General features: G+C 39.2%; 1 protein-coding gene across 1 annotated transcript in view; it reads right to left on the reverse strand.

Annotated features, from left to right (window-relative positions):
- Positions 1 to 2,380: 2,380 nt before the first annotated feature.
- Positions 2,381 to 27,001, reverse strand: part of DPYS (dihydropyrimidinase) — a 38,707-nt gene continuing 14,086 nt past the window's right edge. Inside the window, exons 6-12 of the mRNA XM_048287152.1 lie at positions 26,500 to 26,689; positions 19,730 to 19,886; positions 18,603 to 18,744; positions 16,530 to 16,672; positions 7,038 to 7,245; positions 5,470 to 5,575; positions 2,381 to 2,717 (exon numbers count right to left, since the gene is read on the reverse strand). Of these exons, the coding sequence (XP_048143109.1) occupies positions 5,501 to 5,575; positions 7,038 to 7,245; positions 16,530 to 16,672; positions 18,603 to 18,744; positions 19,730 to 19,886; positions 26,500 to 26,689 (915 nt within the window). The 3' untranslated portion in view covers positions 2,381 to 2,717; positions 5,470 to 5,500. The remainder of the gene's footprint in view (positions 2,718 to 5,469; positions 5,576 to 7,037; positions 7,246 to 16,529; positions 16,673 to 18,602; positions 18,745 to 19,729; positions 19,887 to 26,499; positions 26,690 to 27,001) is intronic.

The raw sequence follows: 27,001 nt of genomic DNA on the forward strand, positions 1-27,001 counted from the left end.
TTCTGACAGGCAAAGACAGATGGAAGGCAGCTGCAGAGTAGAAATTAGCACCATAGTTACACACACTGCATAATCTTTGTAGCCAATGGAGACAAATCAGCACTGCAAGAAAACTGCCCACCTCATCCCAAAGGAGAACAGCTCCAGACAGTTTCTTCTGACCTGTGTGAGATCTTGATGCAGAGACAAATGAAGTTGCAAAAGCATCTCTTTCTCTGTTGATTGTACAGGGAGACTGGGCAACAAACTGAGATGCAGAGCATGACAGTACAGAAGTCTGTACTGAACAACGAACTCCGTTTCCTGTAATAGTCATTGTAATAGTGCTGGATTGTTGGTTCTGCTGTTCTGCCACCCCAAAGACAAACCTGAGAAACAGGAAGTGGTGCTAGATCTTCTCGACCATACCCATGACTATCCTCCATCATCTTACAAAGAAAACCCTGCTTTGCTGTTTAGAGACACCAGAACTACTGACCTAATAGGAGTTTGTTTTTCATACAAGCTCATACGTCACTGTATGGCTGTGAATATAGCAGGAACTGCAAGTCTGCTTTCCACTGTCAAAAATATTAGTAATTATCATATGTTTAATGGGTATGTCATAAAATATGCAGCACTTTCTGGGCCTGTTTGGCCTGTGGGTTGCACAGAAGTACAGGTTACATTGTTTCTGCACAGAGGACAGTCAACTCACTGTACAGGTGATTTTGTGTTGGCCTCATCTCTCTCTGTGCTACTTTTGGCTGAGGTAGAGTTAATTTTCTACACAGCGGCTAGTGTGGGATTATGTTTTGGATCTGTGCTGGAAATGGTGTTGATAATTTAAGGATGTTTTCATTATCAAGGAGCAATGCTTACACAGCATCAAGGCCTTTTCTGCTTTTCACCCCATCCCATCAGCAAGAGGGCTGGGCGTGCACAAGCAGATGAGATGGTATTACCGCAGGCCTGGTTCCTACGGTATATCACCTTGTCCCGCAGCTATAGGGAGGAGGAGGAGGAGAAGATCCAGCAGGCAGGAATTGTGCAGCAAGATTGATTTATTTAATTATTTTACAAACTCTTTTATAGACTTTTTTCTTCATAGTCTAATTGGACAAAGGACCAGCCACCCCTTGGGGGCGATTGGCCAAAATCCTAAAACATCCATTATCAAAATATTTTCTACTATACCATAAACAAGACTTTCCAAGGTTGCAGGTGGCTTGGTTGTTTACATTCCCTGCTACCTCTTCTGTGAGAGAGAAAAGTCTCTCACGGACTTAGAAAATAACAAGAAGATCCTCACTAACAGCATTTTTGTACCTACAGGATGGGACACACCCAAGACAGCTGACCTCAACTGACCCCAGGAATACCCTGGACCATGTGCTCATGCTCAGCATGTTAAACTGGGGGAAGAAGCAGGAGGGACGTTCAGAGTTCTTTCCTGGGGATGCCTGAACAGCTGCCTGATGATGGGGAGTGAATTCCTTGTTTTGCTTTGCTTGTGTGCATGGCTTTTGCTCTACCTATTAAACATCTTTATCCCAGCCTAAGAGTTTTCTAACTTTTACTCTTCTGATTTTCTTCCCCACCTAACTGGGGGGAAATTGAGCGAGTGTCTGTGTGGTACTTAGCTGCCAGCTGGGATTAAACCACTCTCTAAAATTTTTCCCAGTGACAGCTGCTTAAAAAGAAGAGCTATTACATATGAAAGTGCAACTTTAACCAACATTCAAGTTCTCCAAATCAAAGTATGTCTAGACATGGTAGCGGAATCATGCTTCTAAAAGTACAACAACCTCTGAAAAGGGAAATCAGATAATTGAGCAAAAGATTTTTTGCTAATTAGGAATCCTGTCCTACAAAAAACAAAGTATTAGTTACATTGAGAAAAACTTCGCACTTGCAGTTAAAAATGTTTTTTGACATTAATGCATTATGTTTTTCTCTGGTGATCTCATTTCATAAGCCTTCAGGTGATGGGTGTGTGTCTCTCCATAAAGCCAGAACACAAACTACTACTGTAGGTGAGTTCATGAGTATGGTTCACATAGGTTTGCCTAGAGTGCAACGAAGGAAATACTTGAACCCACCAAAAAATGCTTGGTGGTACAGCTGGCAGTGACAAAATACACAAAGTTCTTTAAAGACAGCGACATGGAGATGTGGCAGCAGCTCCAAAATAGTGAGTGCTCTGCTGAATCAGCATATTTCTGTACTGACCCCTTCCAGACAGGGAAAATTAAAAAATAAAATTCAGCATCTGCTCTCAGAACTCTCTGCATTGCCAAGCACAATAGAGGTCTTCCTAACATATAAAATTAGACAATTAGGATTCATCTCTTGGGACCCAAAAGAGCAGGAGTTTAAAAAATGTGCTTAAACACCATTGTTCATTGCTTTTACTTTATTGGCTAGCTGATACCTTTTGAAGATAAACATTAAGAAATACCATCCCAAAACTTACATACTTTAAGAGCTGTTGCCACATTATAATTGTAGTTATTTTTTTATTATTACTCCATTTTCTAAAAGGAATTTTCCAATTATTATAGCAAAAATCTTTTCAAAGAAAAATTTCAAGGACAATTTTATGTAGGAAGACAAATACAATGCTTATTGGTTACTGTTGTTTCATGTTGGCTCTTGATAAGTTGATTGTGGATTGATTGCTGGAACCAGAAGGCACTGCTCGTGGGGGCAGCAAGGTCATTTTCATTTGCTTTTATCTATAGAGAAGAAAAAGACAATATGATATCATATTTCAAAAGAAAATCTCTTCTTTGCAATTTTTCACTCAGAGGTAATAATGGAGAAGGACTGCTAGGAGCTAGAAAGAATGATTATTGCTCCCTCACTCTACTGAAGCTTTAGCCTTTAGTGCTCTCTATTAGAAAAGCTTTTCCCTTACGGCAGAGAAAAACAAATAGGATACTGCACTCTGTTGCTGCTACTGATGCCCTGGATGAGTTTCACTGTAAGGTAGCTTTAAAGGAATGATACCATGAAATGTGGAAAAGCTAATTTCACCCCCCCAACCATTGCAGGTTTGTTCCTATCCCATATTAATTAGCACTAAGAACAGACTCATTTTAGTGAGGTGCAAACTGGAGCTTTCTGTTCATCTGTTGGGAAATCATTTCTCAAACCAGCTGATCTCATTGTTGGTACACATATGCACCCAAAACTTCAGCCTGGATTTTGTCATGCTTCCTGTCACTCACTGTTCCCCCAACCCATATTTATCAACTCCCCTGCTGTAGCAGACATCATTTCAGCTGCAGCTGGCACACAGCAGCATCATGGCTTAACTGTGCTTGCTGAAGGACTTACCTAGTTTTGACCTTTTCCTGAAGCAGGTCTTCTGCTTGTTAAACAGTTAGAGAGTGAGGGGCTGTCACTAGTCCCTGTCCCCAGCTGCCTCACCCCATCCATATGCTGCACTGCAGTGATCTTCGCTAGGTTCTTCTCATGCCATGATGATTTTTTTGCCTTTTCTTTTATACCCCTTTTATATACCTTTATATAGCTTTTGTGTTCTTAGTGGGTTTTAGCCTACATTCTTAGACTTATTTATCAAGCTGGGAGACTAAACATCTTAGAAGCCTCACAGTTAGGGATCAGAATGCCCCAGACACCAAGGTCCTCTCCAGAACACGTTTTGTAAACTAAGATAGAACCATCCAGGGCAAGGTTCCTTGGGGAGGGAGGGCTCATTCGAGCCTCTCATTGGGGAATCTATATGCTAATTAGTAAGACCTATAATGTTATACTCAATTGTTGTGGTGCATGTGGCAGTGGCCACTGCAGCAGAGCATTCAGAAGACTGGTGGACAGGCCTCCATGGTCTCCACCATGGTCTAATCCTCACCCCTTGGTTATGGCGAGCTCCCATGCTCCTAGTGGTTCTTAGTTTACATGTTTTAAGTTTACTGGTTTAGGAGTTCTCCATCCAGTTTTATGTATAAGCTCATGTTTATGCATTTCCCTTAATTGCTTATGTATTAGTTCTGGAAAGTTCTTCCTTCCTTGACACTCCCATTGGTCTACTCATGTAATTCCCTCCCCTAGGTTATCCCTATTGGATATTTCCCTGTTGGCTCCTCCCCCCTAGTCCATCCCCATTGGTTGTTTCCCTTTGTTCACCCCCATATAAAAGGCTGTGTTCTCTCTTATCCCTGGTCTTTGTCCCTGGGCTCTGTCCCTGAGCTCTCCACGTGCAGTAAACCAGCAGGAACCTATGCAAAGACCCTGCTTTGTCCTTTGCCTCCACTGATCCTTTTACACCACCTTTGTTTGGGGCTCGCTCCTTGCGAATGAGCCAGCTTTCCCTGCAGGCTGCAGCTGACACCAAGGACATCTGCAGCTGGATGCTGTGCTGCCTCGGGCAACACAACAGTGTCACTCAATCTGTTGTGGGGGTGCATTGCGGCGTGCATTTCGGCGCATTCCACCTGGATGTGGTGCACCTAAGGATCATTAAATAAATAGAGAGGTAAAATCCCTTTTTCCCTTCTAACCGTGTTTGATTCTTGATTTTAAGACCTTCTAAGAGACACTTCAACTCACCAAGCTAACAGAAAGCTGACTGAGAAAACAAGGCTAATTGATTTCTGCTGCCTTAGCAAGGAAATCAGCTCATAGAAAAATCTGCCAAGCACCAGGGCATATACAAAGATTGTCAATAACCAAGTTACACACTGTGAACACTGGAGAGGAGGGAAGGGGAGATGCTGGGTGTTACTCCTCTGTTAGCAGTGATGAGCTTATATTAATTAAACACTGCTGGCAGTGACTGCAGCAATTCATGGAATCGCTGAATGGCTTGGGTTGGAAGGAACTTTAAAGATCATCTAGTTCCAACCTTTCTACCATGGGCAGGGACACCTTCCATTAGACCAGGCTGCTCAGAGCCCCATCCATCCAGCTTGGCCTTGAATGCTTCCAGGGATGGGGCATCCACAAATTCTCTGGGTAACCTGTTCCAGTTCCTTACCAGCTTTACTGTAAAGAATTTCTTCCTAATATCTAATCTAAACCTATTCTCTTTTCAATGGCTGTTCTACCGTGTAACACAGAGACACTGACATTTTAGTTTTTCACATCAAGCTGGTTTTGTTTGTGATTTTGGTTTTTTTCTGTAAAGTTGGAAGTCAAATATTCATCCTTCATTTTGTTCTCCTGTTGCTAACTGAACTCAGGTTTTGGATGGGCCTTCATACCCATGTCTCAGTTCAGCAGTTAGACTCCTCAGTTTCTTTCAACTCAACTTTTTAAATGACGTTCCAATCAAAATTAGGTTCTCCATACCTGGGCTGCCACACCTTTTTCGTCAACTTTACAGATACCAAGACAACCCAGCTTCTGAGAGGGTTTATTTCAGACAAGCCTGTCACCAGATAGACAACCTGCTACACTTCTGTTTTCTTGAAGTTTCAGAGAAGCATTAAATAGTTTTCACTAACCAAAGGAGATGGTTACCTGCAACAGCCAAAACTGGGGAATGAGCCTGTTATTTTCGCGTGACAGATGTTCCTGAGACCGTGCCTGTATATGGTGCCCTCTTGACAGGAACAGGTTGAGATACCTGCAATAAAATTTTTAAAATATTTCACTATTTTGTCTTCCTTTGCAATTGCTAATTGGACATTATTGAAATAGAAGTCCTGTGATAATCCATCTTTCTATGTAATGCACTGGGATTAAACTGTTCCATTTTCAGCTTTCATCAGGAGTCGGGTGGCTAAATATGTTCAACACTGTAACAAACCAATTCTAAATCCATTTTTTAAAGAAGCAACTTGACATGTTCCACCTCATGTTATGGATTTTTCTATTTGTTAGAGTATTCACATTTTCCAGTGATGTTTTTAATACATCAGATTAATTACATCAGGTTAATAAATGTCAATGAAACGAAGCAAATTCTGCCTTGTTTGGATATCTATCACCCACTATTCTACCTGCTGGCTACAGGAGGCCGAGCTGGTTGAAAAATCACTTTTGAAAACATGCTGCATTTGATATTTGGGTTAAGGGAAAATTCTCTCTAGCTTTGAAGGGAAATGAAAACTGATATGTTCATGGAAGTCTTTCAGAATTGTGTAATTATCAAATATCTTACAAATTTCAGTTTATTGTAGTTTTGATACTGTATTATGTGTATGAACTTGCAAGCAGCTCACTACCTCCTGTGAAATTGTGGTCTTTGGAGCAAAGCCCTTCTCAGTCCATCAAGACAACAGCAGAAGGAAATATACAGAATTATCTTGGGGGCATTTCACTGGGCCGTATTAAACAAGGATGCTAGTCTGATTCAATTTTTAGATCCTGCAGCAAATCTCATTAATTCAGGTGGTGATTTTAAAGTGTACTTACTCAGTGTGCTTCTGAAAATCCTATTCACAATACAGTAAGGATGCAAAAGCATCATGAATGCTTGCACACTAAATAGACACTGAAAATTCAATCTTTATGTATTTGAAATATTTTTCTTTAAAAAATAGAACAAAAGCTTGAACAGAGCTATCTTGCTTGGCCCAGCAGTACCCTTTGCACATAGTCAGCTTTTAACACATTCTTGCTGGAAGACAGCAAAGTGTTCAATGCTCTGCAGGGTTTAGCTCAAAATATTTCATCCATGAAAAAGTTAGAAAATTTTTGATTTCTTCCTTGGTGCAAGGTTTCATCCTGCATATGATATTTAGGCTCTCTGATTTTCAGTGAAATCAGTGATGAAATGTAGCAGTTAGATTACTCAGAAGAAAAACTTTGTCCATTTTTATTGAAAGTAGGACATGTTTATTTTTAAAAGTACTGAGGCTTAGTTCACAAGCTGTACAGACTACTCTAAGAGCAGGAACTAGTCTATAATATTTTTGTGTAAGATAAGGAGCAATAAAAATTGAGTCCTTCGTTTCCTTTCCTCCCACCTTGGCATATTTTGATTAGTACGGAAAATTACCATTGAATCCCCAAACTTCTCTTCCCAAGAGCTAGTTATCCTCATGTTGTACAAGGCGTTTCAGAGATTTATTAGTTTAATTAACCTGTTCCCGCTGCCTGACTCGTTTGTAGACATATGGAGGGAATGGTGGACGGGAGACATATTTGCCTTCTCCTGCTGTGACATTGAAAACTCCGCCTTCATAAACCACTTTGCCTCTTGAAACTGTCGCAACTGGAACTCCATGGCAGACCATTCCTTCAAATATATTGAAGTTATTTGCCTGGTGATGTGTTTTTGCAGATATTTTCCTGTGTTTACAAAACAACACACAAAATTACTATGATCCTTGCCTTTTACTTCATTAGAAAATTTTGATAAATTGATGTAAGAAAAAAATTTAGCAACGTTATTTAACTACAACACTGTACAGTACATCATAGAGCAGCTGTAAAAATAGGATAGCACAATAACATTTCATTGAACAGTAATTGCATTTCAAAAGAATGAAGGGGGAGTCAAAAGGACAGAACTCAGCAGCCTTGAAATGCAAAATTTTCCACTACAAAAGAGATTAGTGGGAAAAAACCCAGGCTGTAATATTTTCTTTGGATAACATGATTTCATTTTGCCTTGTCAAGCAAATATCTATGCACAATTCGATCAGAAAAAGCTCTGACCTTTTAACTGGAATGACTTGCAGTTTCAAGTTTGAAAAGCACAGCTGCAATGTTTCAAATATTGAGTCTCACAAAAAGACCATTTCATTGGGAAGTCAGTAGATGGTAATAATTTTTGGTAATGCTTAGTTGTGAGCTGGATTGATTCAATGACTGACGGCCCAAATATCTCAATGCTGCTAAAAGATAATGACATCACACTGCTACATACCTTTCCTCCAAGGGTATTAAGTAAATTATAATTTCAAACTTCAACAGTACTCACTTGAATGATGGTATTATTGCTTTGTGTATATGTAGACCTCATTCTATATGATTTCCATTTCTCCAACCCTAACTGGCTAATTTAAAGGCGGAGCCAATGCTACAGCTGACATTACTATCTGGAAGTGCAGGCTGTGTATACTTCCTTTATTGTTTATTTTCCCTACTGAGCTACTTACTGTGTACTGTAACTACAGCTGGTCAAAAGAATTTTGAGTTTCAGCTAATTATTTTATTAACTTCCTGTATCCAATCTACAGATTATATATATTATTTGGAATGTTTATATTTTTACTGTCATTCATCATTTCTGAAAAGAAGGAAGCTTCATGCTTTTGGCTGCCAGTTGGGCTTTTTCCAGTATGGGTGCTCACGCAATGAAAATCTATCATGCATATATTACAATTCATATACATGCATTCATATTTTTCCAGAGTATATCTTTTTGCAAAGGAATTATCAAAGTCACAAGCAATATGAAATATTAATAGGTTAAAATATTGATCAATTTGGAGAAAAATTTTCTAAAACTTCATTCAGTATCCCCCTCAAAATGAGAAAACCACAAAAAATCTGTATCTTACTTGAAATACAGTCACTTTCAAAGTTAATCATATTAAATATTTGACATGATTACTTATACAGAGGAGAAAACAATTCATGGAAAGATACTTAGTTTTCCTTTCTTATCATTCTGTTGAATTAAGAGAAATTGGTTCTTCTAAGGGCTACATTTAAATCTTGGTGATAACTGACATTTCAAAGGCTGTATATATGTAAATACTGTCTATGACCAATCTGCCCATAGGAATAAAAACTTTGCCTTATACAGCACGCCTTGGACAGAAAACTTATGCATGCCTGCTTGCCAATATCAGCATCACCTGGTAGATTCACGTTGGGAAAAGTCAAACCTCTCTGATTTTCACTGGTCCTATTGAATACTATCAAACTAATTTATCCATGGGTGTTGTTATAGCCCTATATGGAGTTTGTGAGCATACTCCTTTAGCTTATTGCATTAGCCTTATGGGTTCAATTGCTAGAGCAGTAAGTAAGAACAACTGTAATATAATTATCTTTAGCATTCTCTGATTATATATCCTATCGATTTGCACAGCAGTACCAGGACATGAACAGAAAAATGGAGAAGGTAATTTGAGGAAACACAGAAAAATAAACAAGATCCTTCATCAACATGTGAGCTGTTTAAATGTGCTAGAGCAGGATCACTAGAGGTAACCATGCCTCAGAGGAAAGTACGTCCTTAATTTAAAGATACAAAATGAATGGAAGTTGGCACATTTAAAAGTAATATCCATTTGTACATCTAAACCTTGCAATACGACAAAATTCATTTCCAGAGCTTGTCTCAACAACAAACCTCTGTAGAACTCATTTATAACTCTTCTGTTGAAACAAGCTGTAGATCATGCTGCCCTTTCTGAAGGTGAAGTGCATTTTCCCTGATGGAAATCACCAAAAATTTGCCTGTGATTTAACCCTCTGACATTGTCAATGTCAGTGAAAGTTTCAGGTAGCAAGCAAGCAACCAAATAAAACAGAACTAGATGGTCTGTTTGGGTCCCAACATCACAATTCAGCAATCTTATGCAACAGACTGTTTACAGCTGTATCACCAATTTCAGTAGCAGGCAGCTTAGCAAAATTCTGATGTTTGCTCTCAGCTAACGGCAAAAACAGTTGTAACCTACTAATAATCCAAGAAACCAGGACTGTCACCATAGTTGAATACAACTTAGCAGCTGTTTCCAGCATCCAAAGTGATGCCTGACATAAGGAATTACTCATCATGAGAACAGGTTCTGAATCCAGGTTTCAAAAAATTGTATTGTATTTTTAAAATAAAATCTGTAAAATTCACAAATTCTGCTTATAAATTACAGTGGCTCTTGTTTCAAACAACCTTTCTTAAATGGAGACTGAGATCAGAACAATTACTTCAAAATGTAAAAGAACATTTTCCTCTATAAAGAGGATACTGTAAAGACACCTGCTCCTGTATAGCTCCTACTCACATCAGTGCTTCCATGCAGTTCACTTCAGCTTCTTTTGATACACCTGGCTTGCAAAGAAATTTAAAGCTATTAATATAAACACTGCCATTCCTCTGGTACCAAAGAGGAAGACGTGCTTCTGAAATTGTCATTTTTCAACACCATATTTCTGTCCAACTAGTTTGGAGTCAAAGAGTAATTTAGTCCAAGAAAAACTGACAGATTTCCTCTAACTGTGTGAAGATTCAGTGACTAGTAGAACAGTATTTATTTATGCTCTGTGTGATAAAGGACTTATAAACTACAAACTGCAGCTTGAAACTTAGAAAAGAGCAGCAGATAAGATAATGCAGCAACACGTAGGGTGAAAGTCAAGATTATACAGGTCAAGTTATGACCTAAAGCTTTGTTAAGGAGTTAGAGGTACCAGTTTTCATCTCAACAAACATGTCTATGCCTCAGTCAGAGATTGAAACAGTAAATAGTGAGTTACAGGTGGGCAGGAGGGAAATATGGATGAAGGGAACCCATTAAAAATTAGAGTGATCTTCTACCTTTCGTAATGCATAGGACATGAAGATACATCAGCTCTAGAACCAAAACTTTGACTACGAGTATTATCCCTTTAATTTTCAAGGTTACATAAGCAAGCAAATGAAGAATGTAATTACATTTAATGGAAATGGATACATACCCAGATTTCTTTAAAGCTTTCAGATACAGGAATATGAAGGAATGCTGTAGACAACAGCCCTTAGGCAAGAATAGCTGCTCAACATCTCAGTAAAGGAGGACGCCTGTTATATAATCAATTAACTACTTAATTTAAAAAATAGTAATAATGTCTGTCCTTGAAAACAACTGCTTTGTTGACAGCTGCCAAAGAAAATCAATTTGTGTAGGAGTGAGTATTTGAGCTGTAAGCAACTTCTCTCAGTGCTTAACAGCGCAGTATCTCTGAGCTTTTCAGAGGTGGGGGTAGGTGAGAAATGCCACTTTGCTGAGGACAGTATCAGCCTTTGTGAGTTGCCTCTTCTCATCACTTTCAGATGCTTTTGAACTCCACATATTGTTAACCTGCTTTTCTAAAATCTAGAGAAAATAAATTTTTCACTTTTCTGTGTTTTCTGAGTCACCACTCATTTATCATGATAATTAAGAGTTTTAAAAAGAAAAGCAAAGAACAGGAAAAAGAAAAGGGGAAAAATAAGAAATTCTAACAATCTGTGTGTGAAAATGCTAGGTATAAGCCTATAATGTGGATTAAAAACCCCATGGCCTACTTTATATTAAGGAATTGCAATAATTGCATATACAAATATATACAGGCAACTATTCATGAAGATGCAAGAAGAGGCAGGAAGTTAATGTTCAGGAGCATCAGATCAAAGTGACTTATCTGAAGGAATGGGATCTTTATTTAATGCAATCAAATCTCCTAAAATTCATCATTTTAAGGGGGGTAGAGAATGACAACTAAATAATTTTTATATTATGGTAAGTAGCTAATTTGTCAACAATACTATCCAGTCTGGTCCTACCAATTGCTCCAAGCTGTTACAGGATGGAAGTGAACATTTGTGAAAAACTGTGAGCAGGAGAGAAGCAGTAATGAGAAATTAGCTTGCAGAAAAGCATACACAAAGAGGAAAACACAAATTAGTCTATTCAATGACTAGAAAAGATCTTGAAGTGTTTACAAGGGAAAAATTAAAAATGATGTAAGGAGAAAATAAAGAAAGATTTAATTTTTTTTGGTAACATTTCTGAATTTCACTTCTCTAAAGAGACCAAGTGACATTCTGGAAACAGCAAGTTACTAGGGAAACGTACATCATGCACTCTCAGAGAGGCTTATCTTGTTACAGTTCACAAAACCAGAGTGTCACTGAGGTTGGAAAGCATCTCTGGAGATCATCTATTCCAAGCCCTCTGTTCTGATCAGGGTTAGCCAAAGTAGGTTTCTCAGGGCCATGTTAAATTGGGTTATAAGTGCCTCCAAAGAGGGAGATTCACAAGCTCTGTGGGCAACCTTGATCACCATCACAGAAAAAAAAAATTACTTCCTATGGAAATGAAATTTCCTATATTTTAATTTGTGCCTATTGCTTCTTTCTCCCCATTTTCTTAATTTGAGATAAGAGGTCTTTGGCAGGATTCTGGTGAATTAGTGTACATTCATGCATGCACATGCTTTCACTTGTGCAAAAGAACATGGGGCTATTGAAAATGTCAGAACATACTTGTCCTATGCATAGATATTTGTACAGCACATTATTTCATTTTGTCTCATTGTGACTAGATGCAGTTATCCATATACTCAGTATTCAAAATCATGCTCATTCATCAAAAGAGTAAGACAGTTGCAGCATTATTTATTCTAATCTTCTGCTAACATCTTGGTTTCTTCCTCTCTTTTGTTACTAAAAATTACAGGCAGTTACTTGGCAGAGTGCTTAAACGTTGTAACATCCCCACTTCAGCCTCTGAGGCTGAAGACTTGACTACAAATAAGACAGACATAGGCTGCAGATTTTGGTTCTAACAAATGCAGAAGATTTAGCCATGAACATATCTACATGCAAGCAAAGGCATTGAGGGAACATATGCCAGCAGACAGGAGAACTCTGACTTCTTGCTGATTCACATCCAGTCACTATTTCCCTTAAAATGCAAAAATACTAGAAACAAACTAGAAAACACATCTTCCTCTGTCATGTCAGGCAGGTAGATAACCTGTTGTTTTCCTCCCTGCCATCCTCACCTCAGGCTTCCCCCATCCCTGCTGGTCAGGGACCCCAGTCCAGCAGCTGAACACCGGGGCTGCAGCCACCACTGTCCTGCTCAGAGCTTGAGCCCAGCTCCACCAGCACACATGGGGCACACGCTGGGCCTGCCAAAGAGGGCCGCTCCAGCAAAGCCCAGAGAGGATGGTGCTACCTGCACAGCCAGCTCTGCCTTTGCAATCAGAACTATCTAACTTTTCAGCTATATTGAATGAGGGAAAAACCCTGGGGAGTGAGGCTTCCCAATTTGCATGTTGTTATAATGAAGTGTCTGGACTTAGAAAGTTGAACTCTATTTGAGACAGGTTTTTTATCCTTATGGGTGTTTGATCTTGCCTTTGGGACTTGATCCAGAGTTTACTTGCAAGGCTCCAACAGGCTACATTGCATTAACTGAGCCCTAATATCTGCTGGGAGCTGGAGCTCTTTAGGACCTTCTGCCCCTCCTTTACAAGGGATACTCAGCTCTTTTCACTGCCTGAACTGGGTACTGCAGTATTTAGATTCCTTGCTGAAACAAACCCTAGAGATTTTATACTCCTGCTTGCTTTCAAATAGCTAAAGGCATCAGCTATAGAGGACACTGACTTGCTGACAGGTGAAATTCCCTCTCCCTTACTTTGCTCTCTCCTCCTGAAAAAGTCTTTACAGTTGCTTTTGTTCCACAGAATTTGGGCTTTTTTATTATTTGTGTGCAGCTGAAAGAAGTCAGTGAACAGTCTTGATCAAAACACAGATTAAAATAAGATGGTACAGTGAGTACACATTTGCTGCCTACATGCATTTTCCCAAGGAACTTTCACAGAACAATCCTGTTTGCACAGACTGTACTTGGGATGCTGAGGGTGTTGAGGTCTGCAATATGACATTTGGTAGCACATGGCTTGCAATAAACTAACAGATCCCTTTCATATTTATGTGGTCTTTAATGAAAGAATAAGTATGAGGAAGCTAACAAAAAGATCCACTTTGGCAGGACTCACAACACATCTTTCGTAATGCAGTTTCTAACCTATTTATACATTTAATGTTTCTTCCCAATAATGCTTGCTGTCATGCAGCTCTGCAAAAACCAGTATTCAGATGCTTTTAAATACACTAGAAAATCTGATAATTGTTGATACAGTATTTTCTGCAGAAATTACCAGAAAATGCTACAGAAATAGGCCAGTCAGTGAAGCTGACCCTTGAAAGGAAAGCCTCAGCTAGAGCAGCAGAGTGCTGGAAGCAGAACCTTGAATTGCAATTGCTTCCAGCTTGCAGAGCTGTCACACTGAATTCATGAGGGTTTTGTAACCTGGAAAGAAACAATCCTGAATGCTCAGATAGCACCCAACATGTTGTTACTGTGCAATGACATGGACATGGAAATGCAGCTGATTTTGTAGGGATACAAGTTTTTTGTATTGAAGAGCTGCACTACCTTTCTGAATGACTCTAGAATCTTCCGTATAGACTATCTCTGACAGATTGTGATAATACCAATTCCTCACAGCAATATTCCAGCAATTGGCTAACTCTTTAGGCTGGTATCAGTCAGTATTTCAAGACTACAGCAAAACAACCTCAAACCAGAAGTGAAAAATTGCATTTTCCCCTTACAAGACTTAGAGTTGCAAACAAGAAAAAAAGTCATGCACAAAAGAGGAAGAACTTGGCAAGAAAGAGGAACAAGCCTATTGTGAAATTGAAAATCACTTCCCAGAATCAACAAAGCACACAAGGCTGCGCCTTGTGTAATATCTTAAATGGCTGAAATCCATTAGCTAGATTCCTTTTTTCTTCTGGGCTGTTTATGCCCTCTTCAGGATTTGTAGTGAAATTAATAGACAAGTTCCAGCGTGATTTATTTATACTTACTCATATAGTTCACACAACTGTACCTGCAGAGAGACTATTCCCAGCAAAGCCAAACTGATAAACAATGGGAACAGTACCAGATCAGAAAGAAAAATATTGGCTGAACTTAAAATAAGCATGCTCAGTGAGAAAATACAGTTTAAATGTTTAAAAAATACTTAAAGAAAAACTGCACCTTCACAGCTGCAGTGGGTGAAAAGGCAATTAGAGCACTCAGGAGAGAGTGAAGAAGCAGAAGGAATGTTTGAGAGGCAAAAAAGATAAATAATTACAGGAGCTGATGAAACACCTTGAGAACATTGTCAGAACTCTGCTATCCTTCTAGATTCATTTGTCCCCCGGCAGAGCAGAAGAGAGTTCAGAAAACAATCCTTCAGGGCTTTTTTAATCAGAGTTCATAACTTCACTGTCCTGAAATAGCTCAGTGCTGGTATCTCAAAATATGCTTGCTCAACCTGCCAGAAGGCATAATGCACACAAAAATCTCCCTGACCCAGCACTGGGCAGGCCTCTATATTTATTTGGGTTTTTGACACTCCTGAAACTTCTTTTGCTGGTGCTGCCAGTTTTTTTGTGGGACTTCTGAATAGCAACCTCCATATCTTCAAATATTGTAGCTTAAGACACAGAAGACTTTTCTTCACACTTTCACATGCTTTTGGTATGCATTAATATACTGAAATGAGTGAGAATTACATTACCAAAAATTAAAAACACCAGAAGATTGGTCAAAAGACTTTTGCTTGTGTAAGGTAAATCTAGGATTGGGCAGGTGAGGTGGGGGGGGGGAGCATGTTACCTATTTGTCTGCCAAAATCAGACATGTCCAGTTACGTTTCAGAACTTTCCTACACCATGAACAGAGTGTTCAGCTTTTTTCTTTTCAAAAATCAAAGGCTGAAAGCACAGTTGTATGGTCACACTGCTCACTAGAGCTGAGCCCATGAAGAAAACCACCCCAGAACACTTCCTGACCTGCTGCTGCTGCTGTGTGCACAGGTGGCCAGAGGTAAGACTCGGTTCTTAAATCTCCTGCAGACTTAAGTTACCCTGCCCAGCACTGGAACAGTGGAGATGCACTCACAGAGTTCAGTGGCATCTCAACTAAGAGACAACTCCCCAGCTGATCTGGCTCTGTGACAGACAGCTGCCAGACCATTTCCAGGCAGTTTAAACAAGACCAGGATGGGCTCAAGAGACAGAGCAAGACTCAAGATGTAATTCCTGAAATATTTATAGAGTCCTGACTATGGGGTTGGCTGATGGTGTGAATATACCTGAGGACAGGAATCAGCTGTAGTGCACAGTATGCTGGGTGAGTTGAGGCTCCTAGAAAGACACTTCCTGTCCCTTCTAGCAAAAATGTACCATGGTATCAAGTCATGCAGGGTGAGACACCAGGACACTGTTTGTGTGTCTGTTGGTGCAACAAGCTCTATTCTAGCAGAATTACTGTGCACACAATCAGAAAACTCCTTAAATAAAAGCATAAGCATGAACAGATTGAGCTTCAAAAGTAAGTTCAAGCCACCTTTGAACAGTTTTTAAGCAACTGTAAGTTCAAACCACAAGTTTGTAATGGGTCACACTGCAGCAGGCTCTTCTCCTGCCCTTTGCAGTGGGAGGAATTCAAACATACTCCAGCACTAAAAAGAGTTGCTCTGACATCCCAAAGGGGTTAGTTTTACTCTTAGGATACCAAGCCCTGGCTGCATAATGTACAGATTTTTAATTTTTGCACTTGGTCAGCAATCAGAGAGAATGTTGTTGAATCCATCTAGAGATCAAAGAGCTCTCCTTACATACACTATTGTGCGAGACAAAATCCTGTAATTAATTCATGCGAGGTGCTATTTGAAACCACCATAATCTCACCCAAAGGCTGATTGTTGTACAAAGGCTTTGTGATGCTTTTTTTTCCTGCAGAAAGGCTGGATGGGGGATGGTGGGGGCGGGGGTGGAGCAAGAAATAATTTCCTGTACATACCTTGTAGCTTTAGGATCCCAAATGACAATGTCAGCATCAGAGCCCACAGCAATTCTCCCCTTCTTTGGGTAAAGGTTAAAGATCTTTGCTGCATTTGTGCTGGTAACAGCTACAAATCTGTTTTCATCCATTTTTCCACTGTGCTGCAAAAGAGTATGCAAAATAAAACTCATTACTTTTTTAAACAAGGAATGAAAACAATGCTCTTTTGTTGAAAAAGCTAGGGTGAGTGACATCACATCAATTTTTTTAAATGTCATACTGAAGAGTTTAGAAGTAAAAATAACTACTTGTCTCAGTAAATGTCATACTGAAGAGTTTAGAAGTAAAAATAACTACTTGTCCCAGATGCCCATAATCAATGTACTTTCACTAAATACAGTAACTTTATCTTACTTTATCCCACAGCAAAGAGAAAAAAAAGGACAACTTTAAACCAAACACCCTGTGGATCCAGTCTCAAGTCAAATGAAATCAACTGTTTTAGCTGGCTTTAAATCTGCAGTCCTGCTCAGCGATTTCCTCAGGAAACATAACATCTCTCAAGTATCTAGGTTTTGGAAAGTGGTGAGACAGTATTAAGGAGAGTCTCAAAGGTGGTAACAGCAAGGCAAGGCACAATGTATAGTATAGGAAAACTGATTTGCAAATTTCTTTAGCAATAACACAGAGTAGAGTAGTGCTCAGTAAATGTTGAAATCAAGTAGTATAAAAAACAGATTTGCTGATGTGACACTTCAGCAAAATTGCAAATAACAATGGATATACATGTGTCTTGTGACTGTACACTGCTGTGTAATTTAATCCAGCTTCCATGACTGTTGTTTGTTTGGAAAGCCAGCTACACTGGCTGTAATATTGTGCATAGGTCAGTCTAGGAATCAGAATGTCATAAAAACATGTTTATGGAGGTCTGTGAGCAGTCATCTGAGAAGAAAAGTATAATGAAAATGGTGAACACTGCTCTTCTAAGTAATGGCATGTGGGAAGGGAGGGAAGCTGTTCAGACAAACTCACACAGCTATGTAATATTTTACAAGTGAAAAAAGGGAGGATATTATCAATTGAACTTTTTAAAAATTGTCTTGCCCAACAGGATGCACTGTTCAAAAGCAGCACTGATGAGCACATTCATGTCTCAGTTTCATACAAACCACAAGCTAGATTTCAGTTTACACCATAAAAAAATCTCACTAGAGCTATGCCACAGGTGAGTATAGACACAAGTGCATGTGTTTTGTGCATACCAACTGGAGCTGAATCCCAGATACAGATAAACGAGACATCATGAACCACATTCTTACCAAGTGTGTGAGTAGGTAATTATACTGTGACAAATGAATATGCTTCACAGTGCATTATCAGCATGACTTCACTATTGCAAGAAAACTTAATATTAAATAGAAGTAGATCTTCCAGAACATAACAGTTTTGCACAAGCCAGAGCGATCATAACACCCAGTATGCAGCAGATTCCTCAAGAGATTTCCTTACCTTCCCCCTCATCAGGCATTATCTGAGAAGCACTAACCATTCTTGTGTTGAGAGTGAGAATCTGAAGTCAGTGGGATGTGAAGGTGCCCATTTCATGTTATCACATGGCTAAGTGACACATTAGAGAAGCATATCTTAAAACATAAATTAGAAGTTGACAGGCACACCAGTGCAGAAACACCTCCAATGGCTAAGTTTGAGAGAGATCAGAGAGGAAAAAATACACAGCTGATAGAGTTGAAACTGTAGGCACCTCTTTCTTCCCTTTTACTTTCATTTCATGAATTGAAAAATATGCTTCAAGGAAATGTACTTGCAGTACCACTGAAACAATAGCAATTCCTTACTGCTTAACAATAAAAATGATTCTTTAGGGAAATATTTTAAGCACCAAGAATCTTCTTCCATCTTCCAGGACCATAAAGTGAGAGCTAATAAGAACTGTTAGGGTTTTCAATTGAATAAGTTATCCTATGATAAACACACTTGATGAAACTGAAGAGTTTAATAACTGCTGAGAGATTATGTTTTATTGGAGAAATCAATTACCTCTATGTTTGGACATTTTGATATACTTACAACGCCTTTTTCCCATATGACTGACATCCTGTCTTCCACACCATTCACTCCATTAGGGATTTTTGTGAAGTTGTCTTTGCCCAGAGCTTTCTGGCATATGTCAAAGGTGCAATTGTCAGTCCCTGTCACAGATAGGTCACCACTGCAGAGAAACAAAGTTCATTATGAGTCAGAGTATGTACCAGACAGCACCACATAGGAAAACCTGGTGTAAGGCTGCATAGACCAAGTCATCCATCCTTCAAGATAAAAACTGATATGCCCTGCCAGCCTACCTTCAGTTCCATCCTCCAAGACTGGCTCCACAGTAACAGCCAGTTGCCCTATGAAGCAGTTCCCTCTTCAGAAACCCCTAAGAAGAAAAAAGCCCCAACACTGACACTTTTGCTCTGGATATATCAAAGATGTCCCACAAATGGAGGACTGTCTTCTTTGCCCAGAGCAAGCAGCTTGGTTTCATCCTCACTTCAGGCAGTTTTAGTCTGTGTCACTCCATATGAACTCTGAAATTACCACGGCTCTGCACAACAGTTAGCCAGTGTTTAGGCATACCTGTACAGGCTCTTCGGTCAAATTCAACCCTTTTGTGGAGTTAACATTTATTGGTCATAAAATACCAGCAAACCACACATCTTGTAATGTAAACTGCAGGTATCTGAAAGATACTTCTTTTTCCACTTCGTTCTGAAGTAGACATTATGAAGTGGACAACTTACATGTACCTTCAGAAGTTAGCAGACTTAATTTTTCATGCAACATTTGAATTTCAAGTGAAAAAGGCAGCTGACAACAAACCCCAGAAAACCTAGCTATGACCTCACATTTTACACATTTCCCACTGACTTACAGCCTTACTCTCTTCCTGGTCATGTTACAATTTTTCCTGCGGTATGAGCAAGGCAAGACATATTGAATAAAATCAAGTGTGGACAGAAGGCCATAAGGGTTCAGAGAAATAAAATATGAAAACAGAAATATTTTTCATCTGTTATTTTGGTTTCTCCTTTCTGATAATGTAACATTCTGTACTTAGAAAATCTCCAGAGCGTCAGCCTGCTGTTATGTACTCCTGACAAAATTTGCTATGCATTTGGATATCAGCTGCTACTGTTTGTTCATCTGCTTACTTGGCCAGTAAGTTCATGAGGAAACCAGGAGTAGATGGATCTGGTCTCAGTGGGGGTCCCATCACATATGCTGCAGCATGAGCCCAGTCTTTATTCCAGTAGTTGGTGCCATCGGTGCCAAGACTTGCAGCAATAGGTTCCCCATAAACCACCTTTCCTGAAAAATGTAAAGCAAAGGTATCATCATCAAACATAAAAATGTGTAACTTGTATTTTCTCTGTTGAGGATATTTTTGGTGGCAATGAATTTAACTTTTAATGAGTCTTTCAAATTAAACACCAACATATGGAAGGACATAATAAACTAAGCTATAACACAGCATCTTTGTTCTGAATATTCTGCTAGTGATTTCCCAATATATTTCCTCTTAAGAACATTGCTTGGGCAAGTTTTTTAATTAAATTGTTAACAGATTTACTATAATGGGTTTTACACATTGTTTACTAGGAATGTGATTGAGATTTCAAAAGGAATGCAGTCCTCCGTTGAATTAATTAAGATTCATATACTTGGTAGCACCTTTTCAGTGCTCTGAAATTACTGACTGCGTAACAGTGTAAGTTAATATATACAGCATACAGACTTTGCAAGGTGCTACTTTTAATTGTCAGGCTATAACTGTGCCAGGAAGAACAATATGGCAGGAGACATAAACTAAGAAGTATAGAAACATTTCCCAAATCAAAAACTATAAATAATTCAATTTTAAAAGTTATCTCCTGATTTTTAATCTTTTATTCTTTGCTGCACAGGATCCTGTTTTCCTCAGAAGAGGACACCAGCCCAGACTAAATGCTAGCCTTTAAACAGAGCTAACATATTTTAACTACTTTTTCCTCCTGGGAAACGTGGGTTTGAAACTCATCAGAACAAAATGTTTGACTCCCTGAGCGAGTGGTCCAGACACTCTGCAGTTCTGCAGCTGGCAGGTGCTGATGCCTCCAACTGCAGTGGTCACTAAAGAACCAGAATGAGCTGGGACCTCCCATACCCACTCAGAGGCTGCTTGGTGCGGGTTAAAGGAAGTCTCTGCTGGGTCCCAGCAAGAGCCTTCTCCCTCCCCTGATCCCTACAGGCAGTGGGTATTTTGCTATGGATGCTGGATTTCACTCCAGGCATAATTTTTATTAGAACTATCACTGCATTGCCCCAGCAAGGCCACAGCTGGTAATTGCTTGGTGATACAAGACTGTGACCTTTCTCTGTCTTTCTGTGTGTAAGTCATACAGTCATACTACCTGCTGGAAAACAACAAAGCAAACCTTTGCAGATTTCTCTCTGTACATTAGACTGCTACTTCTGTGAGCTGCTGGATTGTAACTCCTGCACTAGCATAGATAGCTTCTGAGGAGCTCAATTATTTTCAAAATACATTTCCCATTGCACTAGTGCCATTCCTGAAATTTTTGGTGCTAGATTTGCAAAAAGGCCTCACACAATATTATTTCTACATGGTAATCAAGGTCTGCTCTGGTGTCACTGTATTGTGTATTTATTCCGAGTACTTGGAATATTAGTACAACTTCGTCCTCAGCCTAAAGACTCCCTGTTAGCATTACTGATTTCCTACGACCACCTCAGCATGCTCTGACATGCTGAATGTGCTTGTCTCAGACTGATGCCTCGTCTTGGAGCATTCTAAGATCTCACTCCCACTTATCTACGTATGTTATAGATTAATACTTGCGCTCAGAGGGAGAGCACCATTTTTTAGACTTGAAAACATGACTTTGGTAGTTATTTACTGGTTTTTGCACCTAGTTTTCAGAACTTAAAAGCACTGACTATGAGGCCATGCATGGAAGTGATATGACCACTCACTGATGAGGAGATTTGAGCAGATATGGGTTTTCTTAATTCAGAGCTGAATGATGAAACCTAAGAAGAGAGATGGATGAAACCAGGACAGCTGGATGAAACCTAATTCACCTTAGTTCAGGGTCTTCCCTGACTCCTGCAGGAGCTCTTGGTCTTCCCTGGGCAACCCCAAACTCTGTATTTGAGGGTAGACTGCCACCAATCTAGATGTATGTAGAGAAGGTCTGGTGTATATAACCAATCTGTCATATTTACCTATCAGTCTTTTGACAGATTTTCCATGATCAAACTCACCAGAAAGGGGTGGGAGAGGGAAGTGTGGTTTGTGTCTCTCCTACTGCATGTAAACAAGCTAAAGAAGCTTTCATCCAAAGTAAACCTGAACTATGAATAATTAAGACATAGCTACAAATTATTATCAGGACAAGACTGAATTTTTAGCTTAATAAATAATTTAGAGAATAACAATAAAATAGTTTTCTCATCTCAGCTTCACAACATGAAAATGAAAAGAAGTTTCCAAGCTCCCAGTTGGATATGCTGAACTGATTCTAACTCATGTACCGTAGCTGATGACAGTGTTTCTGCAGTCAGAGTTTCAGATTACTATCTCCCTTTGTTCCCATGAGTGGGGAGGAGTAGAAGCTGTTCTGTCAAGTGATTTTGAGTCTGAACACTGCAGTTTCAACAGACTACCTCTGGACAGTTCTGCTGAATGTGCAATTTCTTACATTTCATTTGGGCCATGACTAGCCAGACTGAAGGATACAATAATATCAAGATTCTGCTTTAATCCCAATAAAAAGGAAATTCTGCACTGAGGCTCTTTTAGTTTGACTGGCAACAAGGAAATTCTGCATTAAGTTTCTTCTAGCTTGATTGGCTTCTGCCCATAGGCATAAAAGTGAAGTAATGCAGTGATAAATCATGTCTTTCAAATTGTTAACTTTTCCAGAATTCAATAAAAAAAAGGAACCAGCAAGTATTCTGTTGTTTGGTCTTCCTGACACCTCTGAGCAGCTGGTAAATAGCTGTGTATTTGGTGACTTTTTATCAGATGCCCAAACTGGCTAGCAAGAGCTATTTTTAATAGATTACTTTATTTAAAAAAAAGAGCATTCAATTGCAATTTTTTTTACCAGCTACCAGAACTCAAAAAGAGTTACAACACTGGTAAACACCAACTAACGTTTACAGGCTTGAAAAACTGGTCCATATGTTCTTATTCTAGTAGAAGTTTAGAAGCACTTAAGATAAAGTCATATGGGGCAAAGATACTCACAAGCTATGCTCTGAAAGGAGCAGAAGTGCAAGGCTGAATCAGGGGTAGCATTGCATCCATTAGGCTATATACAGTCCAGACCTGAACTGTCCTGCATGAGACAGCTAAAAAGTTGACATTTTTAGTTGCACTCCTGTGCTCAGAATCAGCTTGAGAGTTTGTATACCCTCAGCAATGGACAGGTCTTTCCTCTCACTAAGAGGAGACATAACCTGTGACTGATGGTAGGAACCAACCCTGTAAGTCTAAGTAAGCTTCTTAGAATCTGGCCAAGTACATGTTTTTGTATGCACTTTTTTTTTAAAAAGAAGAAGCATTTTTAAAAATTGACTTTTTCAGTAAGATTTTGCTCTCCAGGTCTCCACTAGAAAGTCCCATTTTCCTGACTGTAGCAGCACATTAACTGAGGAAAGGGACATAATCTTTAATCATCACACTGGATGATCTTTAAGGTCCCTTCCAACCCAAACCATTTATGATTCTATGGTCTCCAGCTTTAGCACACTTAAATTGAAAGAATTTTTTAGGGGGAAACAGTATAAATCATCTACCCCTAAATCACATTATATTAGCCTTGCTCTCTCCACAAGTATTTCTGGTGGCAGGAATGGGTGACAAGGCCACATTAATTTTCCCCAGTAAGCTCACATCAGGTAATCCTAATAGGGAGAAGGAGCTGCACTGCCTGACACCAGAGCTTTACAGCTTGTAGTCTCACTGGAGGGAAGATTTTACAGAAGAGCAGGAAGAGAATCCCTTCTGTCTTCCCACTTAAAGGAATGAGAGTTTCATGCACACAAATGTATCAGACTTTCCTTCTGTAGAAGAATACAGTTCCTCTACCTATTCTCTCAAGATTCAAGGTCATGTTTTACACAGGGATGAAGAAACAGCCCACTGAGAAAAGACAGTTCTCACAAAGATTCTTTGACCCTCTCAGTGGAGAACTGAAAAAACATTGCTTTTGGCAAACAGGCTGGTAGGACCCTCCAAAAAGAACAGGATGAGAGCAGGAGTTAGCCTGTCCCTCTCCAACATGGTCACAATGTGGAATTTTGGATTCCCTGTTGAATATTCAGTAGCTATTACTGATGTACATGAAAAAAAACATGCTGCTATAATCTGGAGGTTTCCTTCTTTAAATGATGTTGCTGTAGGTCAGAGCTCTGGCATGGAAGAGAGAAGGAAAGACTTTCTCTCATCTGATTCTCTTAAAGTTTGCTTAATCTAGAATAAGAACTGCTATTCCTTTACAGTGTGTATGACTGATTTTAACCTTTAAGGTCTGAGCCATAGCTCATTGAAGACAACAGAATTATGCCTACTGTCTTGAGCAAGTTATATCAGGCCTTTAGCCTCCAGTATTAGCTCTCATCTTGTATAGCTAAATGAGGGACAAGGAAGAATTGGGCTCTGACTTACATTTTTGACTAGGAAAATCACCATCCCATAGAATTTGAGAAGCAATGCTTCAGTTCTGGTATCACACTCTCAACCAGAAAATAGATTTCAGTCACTGAAGATCAGTTTTTCCCCTTCTGAGGTCAGTGATGGAATTGGAAGGGATATCAGTCTTTCTCTGACATGGGCAGGGATGAATATGCACACAATTTTTATTTCTTGCTAAGTGCTTGGAAAGGAACATAAAAAATTTCACAATTGTGAATAGCAGGAAGCTAGCATCAAGACATGGAGAAATTATCTTGAAAAGATGAATAAACTGTATTAGAGTGAATATTTCAAATGCTTGAGAGGCTCCCAATATTTAAGAGTTTACACAACTTTCATATTAGAGTGGTTTTTAACCTGTCCAAGTTGAATGTCTTTCATTGAAATATTTGAGTTCCATTTATGTCATTCATACAATACTTTGAGAATTTTTTTTTTGCCTGGAACTCCTTGCTTTCTATTACCACTCTTAACTGAAAAATGGAAAATAACATCTACTGAAACCAACAATGACAAATTTCCAATTACCAAAATTTATACAGATCAGTCTCATTAAAAACTACAATTCTTGTAACTACATTTGTGGTACTCTAGTTATCTTTTGAAATTTCTTAATCAATTTTAGATTTCTATTTTCTAAACAGTATATTTTTATGCAGCTAGATATAAAGTATGAAGATATATGTTGCTGTGCACAAAGGCAAACACTGATGAATCTGACTGCATCAGCCCAGGAAGATGTAAAATACAATTTGCACCACAATGTACATAAATTGTCCCAATTCTTTCTTTGCACATACTGGAAAAGCATACATTTATCCTCAGTAATCAAACTGGCACTGCAGACTGTTCTTACAAAACACGCCTAACCAATGTTTTATAATATTTACTGTCAGCATAAAATTCTTTACTGGAACAGTGTATTATAAAACACTGTTTTAGGTCTTTTATGTTCACAGCCGGTGTTTCATCTTTAATCTGGGTATTTCAACTGTTGTTACAGCTTCTTGTAGGTAATGTTCACATGACGCCTGTGAAGTGTACAAACAAACGTGCACTGATGGATATAACCCACATTCCCAGCAGCACTGGCATCTAGTGGAGGAATCCAGTATAGCACAGTATAAAAAGATGTGCTATTAAAATATATTCTGGTAAACTCTTTTATAAACTTGAATTCCTGCTAATATTTACTAGAAGTCATGGTCATACATATTGTGCATAAACATATCCATCTATATTAGCACAATGACATCACCCTGCTCTGATTTATCACAATCTCACACTCTACATTTTAATATTAATAATCTATGCCCCCTGTGTAGGCATTATCTAAAGACAAGAAATAGGGAAACTGAGGTCTGTATGAAATTCATATCAAGTCAGGTGAAAACAAGCTGTAAACACAAAAGATGTAAAAACATAATAAAAAAGATGTAAAAAGATAATGAGGACAGATAGTTTTAGGTCCTCCAAAACATGGGCTTCTGTCCTGCTGCTTCCACCTTGATAATGTCTCCTCACGGTGCTGGTGTTCCATGTGCTGCTCTGAATGGACTTAGAGATGAGGAGATAAAACATCCTGAATACCTACAGCCTTCAGGCTGCTTCTAGTCTGCCCAAGAGATGGTCAGGAAGGTCAGGCCCCCTTGGCTGACCAGAATTATTCATGAACACTGCAGTGCAAACCTGAGCAACCCTGCACTGGTGGGAATCAAAGCTTTCAGACACTATCATCTTCACCATGACTTTTAAGTGCCCAGTGAATAGGAGTCATGGTCACATCATGGCACTGTCTGTAAAAATTTGGTGTGGTCTCTAATGTAGAATTTCTCATCAAGATATCTGGTAAGGTCTTGCAGACTAACTCAAGGGAGGAGAATAGTAGAGCATTTATTGTCTTGAACTGGTCACATCGTTTTTAATGCAATAATGCTGTCTTGGCCATCACTTTGACTTTGGAGGTACAGTACAAAGAGAAAAAAGTTTGCTCTGGGGAGAAGGGAAAGTCTCAATTCTGGTTGCTGTTCTTCCATACTGCTCCCCTTGGGCCCCAACAACATACACACACACACACACACACAGAGTTTAGACATCCCACTCCAAGAAATTCTGAGGCTTATGACACCCATGACAAGTAGGACACTAATGCTGTGTTTGGTTTTCCAGGACCCTTCCCCCAATGCCATTGTCCAAGCATAAAAGAACTAGAACTTCTACCTTCTCTTCGTGCATTACTGATCACCTTTGCTGAAGATCTACTCATTACATGGACTACATAAAGGGGGCAGTTCACAGCATTTGCTATGGTAATCGCTCTTTGTGTAGCTTCAGCTTCCACTTCTTCAGGACGACACAGCTCATGACCCTCAGGGCCAGTTATTCCCATTGCCAACATCTTCTTTGCACCCTGAAGACCACACAAAAGCATGTAAGAGTCAGTTAAAGTGTAGCCATGGTGTCGTGAACATCCTGTCAGTCAAATGGATTCTGAACCAGCTGTTGCAGCCAGTTCAAGGAAAAAAATAACTAGACAGTTATGATTTTTTTTTCAAAAAGAAGTTATTGTAGTTTTATCTGAAATCCAATATATCTCTCAATAAATTCAGGTCTCAGAATACCTAATTAAATTCAGAGAACACACTCCACTGGCTTGCAGGATTAAATCATTGCTCTTGAAAACCCTACCCCTCTCACAATATGTATGCTTAAATATCAAGGC

Source organism: Corvus hawaiiensis, chromosome 26, assembly GCF_020740725.1.
Source record: "Corvus hawaiiensis isolate bCorHaw1 chromosome 26, bCorHaw1.pri.cur, whole genome shotgun sequence".
NCBI classification, from domain to species: domain Eukaryota; kingdom Metazoa; phylum Chordata; class Aves; order Passeriformes; family Corvidae; genus Corvus; species Corvus hawaiiensis.